At 43.0% G+C, this 2,962-nt stretch overlaps 1 protein-coding gene across 1 annotated transcript; it reads right to left on the bottom strand.

Moving 5' to 3' along the window:
• Positions 1-1,661: 1,661 nt before the first annotated feature.
• LOC133028018 (fibroblast growth factor-binding protein 1-like) lies at positions 1,662-2,731 on the bottom strand. Its single transcript, XM_061095213.1, has 2 exons — positions 2,703-2,731; positions 1,662-2,539 (listed from the first exon to the last, which is right to left on the bottom strand). Exon 2 carries the CDS (start codon positions 2,505-2,507, stop codon positions 1,845-1,847), a length of 663 nt encoding a protein of 220 aa, XP_060951196.1. The 5' UTR covers positions 2,508-2,539; positions 2,703-2,731; the 3' UTR covers positions 1,662-1,844.
• Positions 2,732-2,962: the final 231 nt, after the last annotated feature.

Below are 2,962 nucleotides of genomic sequence, written 5' to 3'. Positions count from 1 at the left end.
TCAGCAGTGGGAGGAAACATGGGACAGGGTCTGACATGATTTGGCTTTTCGGTAAACTGTTTACTCTACACTACTTCTCAAACTTGTCCGAGTCGCGTTTTTTCCCGGAACAAGTAAAAAAAACATGACAAATGATGTAACCTCGGGTCCGTATAGAATGAAGCAGACGTAAGGAACATACCGTCCACTGGAACAGAAACATTCCTGTGGTTTCATTCTGCTCTTTCTTTATGTAAGTGATGAAGATGAGGCTGTGCAAATAGGGTTCTCGAGTTCCAAAGTGGAAATCGTCCAATGTTTCCATCATTTCTAATCACACTTCTCCTTCTTTTTAAAATGTTCTTACTCTGCAGCTCAACAGAGAAATGCTGAACCATGAACATCATTTTGATTTGTCCGACTCCTACTTAACTTCAGATAAAGTTTTGAAATCTTTTTGCTCATTTAGGCACCGTTCAGATTATGGGTTTAAGACGGACTTGAAAAACTGAAGAATCATTCTAGAGAAATTTCGTTTTTCATTTTTTTCATTTCAAAGTCTCTTAAAGTTAAAATTTGGGCTTTGAACACTCCACTCTTTGAACACTACTTTTTCTAATGGTATTTTAAATGTGCGTTTAAACAGTGCGAGTCCTGAGGAGGAGGAAATCTTGATTCTCTTTTTGGACTCACAGACATATATTTTTGTTCCAGGCAGACTCTCTGCACTGAAAACAAGAATCTTTACAAAAACATGATTTGTTTCGGCTTTGGTAACAATTTATCTTTAGGAAATATAATTTTTTTTATGGCTCAATAAATGAAAAACAATGATAAAGAATTTTTTTTTTTTTTCAGTGTATACTTTCACATTGACAATCCAGATGCATGTGTTTATACAACAATGAAAGTCACATCTTGTTTAAGGCCACAAAAATAGAAGATATTTATTTGTGTTATATAAATACAGTGGTGTCTGATTGATAAATTTGACCAGAGGTAGAAGAAGGTACCACTCGACTACAATCATCAATCTTCACTTATGCGTCATAATACATAAGTTCCATACTCCAATAAAAAATACCACACTGTAAAAAAATACTCTATTACAAGTACAAAGAAGATCACTGTGTACAAAGCAGATATTGTGTGATACAACATTCAAAACTTTCAAATAATTTTTTTACTCCATAAACAAATCAACCATGAAGTTAGTGTCAGTGAAGATGTTGAATGTATATTTAAAAAGATTTGTGAACCTGTGATGTGACTGAAAACTATAATACAGAATACATTCAAAAAGTTCCTCACAGATTAATCCACATCCAGATTATGGGAAATCGTTCTTTAGGACATTTCCCCAAATAACAATGACCTTGTCAGGACCAGTAGACCTCATGGAAACCAACGCTCAGTCCCAATGAGGCAAAACCTCATTTCTGACCAAGCTACTGGTTAAGGTTAGTGGTAGTTAAGGTGAACTGTGGTTAGGTTAAAGTTACTGTTAGGTTTAAATTGGTCATAGTTACAAAGTGTGGGTTTAGCTGTCCATGCAAAGTCCTAGTGTAGTACAAACCAGTGTGTGTGTGTTTTGACATTTTTAAATAAAAAAATACAATGATATATGTGAGGTAAAAGTACAGATGATTTAAAGTATTTTAATGTACTTTAGTGTCGGGAGGTCTAATCTTAAAATGTGTCATATTGAATAATCTCATTACATGTTTTAGATGGTTTTAATCTGAGCTGTCAGACACTGAAATGTAACTGAGCAGTTTAAAGTAACGTAGGTAACGTGGGTCTGCAAGTTCCTTGGTTCTCTCAGTACTTGAGTAACTCACTATACATTTCGTGGTATAATGAGACTAACAGTCGTCGGTCTGCACCATGGAGAAGAGGAAGGAGCAAACACTGGCCCAGGAGCTGCTGCAGTACTCCTCAGCCGTCTTCCGGTGCTTGGTGCAGTCTGGTCCGGTGGAGGTGGAGTTGGACGTGGAAGTGGAGATGATGGTGGTGGTGGTGGAGATGGTGGTGGTCCGAGGTGCGGCGGTGGTCTTCGGGTCTGCTCCCTGAGAAGACACCACCACACTGGAGGGGTCCAGCTTGAAGTGCGCGTCCCGGGGGGCACGCTTGCACATGCCTGCCCTCACCAGTGACCCCTGGTCCTTGCACACTTTGTCCTGCAGCCGCTTGAACGCGCGGGCCACCTGCTTCCAGAAGCCCTTGGGGTTGGAGGTGTAGCCCGGGCAGCTCTGAGGTTTCCCGTTGTATTTACACTCCATGGAGCTGGTGCCAGCCGGGTTCTCACACCTCACGGACAGCCTCACCCCCCGCCCCGAGTCTCTGGACCCCCACGTGCACGGGGTCTTGTCCTTCAGGGTGAACTTGCCCCGGCCGGTGGCGTCCCCCTTGTCCTGCCCGCTCCTGTGCGCCCTGGGTCCGGGTGGGTGCACGGGCCTGTCCGCAGAGACCTGGTGCCCGAGGAGGGCCAGCAGCATCCCGGCAGCGAGGGTCCTCAGCAGCAGCATGACGTCCTTTAGAAGATTGATAAGTAAAATACCTGGAGAGACACAGGGTGTAGAGTCCTAAATAAGATGTTTATTCATCAATTCATGTGTCATCAAAAGAGCTCTAAATCCAATCACCGCTCAGAAAAGTAATGATAAGTAAAACTATTATAAACTTTAAAAACTGAAAAGCCTCATATACTGAGTCCAACTCACCGAGAATGACAAGTGTGTCCGTGCGTAAAGCTTCCTCCTCCTGTGGCCTCCTGTTGTCCCGCACATGGCTTTAATACAACAGAGATGCTGCGACACGCCCACCACTCCCGCCCCAGAACACACACACACACACACACACAGACACACACATACCTCCTCTCAGATCCATTGACAAAAATCCAGGCAGTGTAAGGAGAGCGTGTTTGTTCTGTCCTGACCTGACTTGTTCAAACTGAACTCCGCCTTCATCAGGAGCTCAG

Source organism: Limanda limanda, chromosome 2, assembly GCF_963576545.1.
Source record: "Limanda limanda chromosome 2, fLimLim1.1, whole genome shotgun sequence".
NCBI classification, from domain to species: Eukaryota; Metazoa; Chordata; class Actinopteri; order Pleuronectiformes; family Pleuronectidae; genus Limanda; species Limanda limanda.
This window is presented reverse-complemented; position numbering and strand designations above follow the sequence as displayed.

Bases quoted from the DNA above. Each gene is read 5' to 3' on its own strand.
- LOC133028018 (XM_061095213.1), bottom strand. From the start codon at position 2,507: ATGCTGCTGCTGAGGACCCTCGCTGCCGGGATGCTGCTGGCCCTCCTC.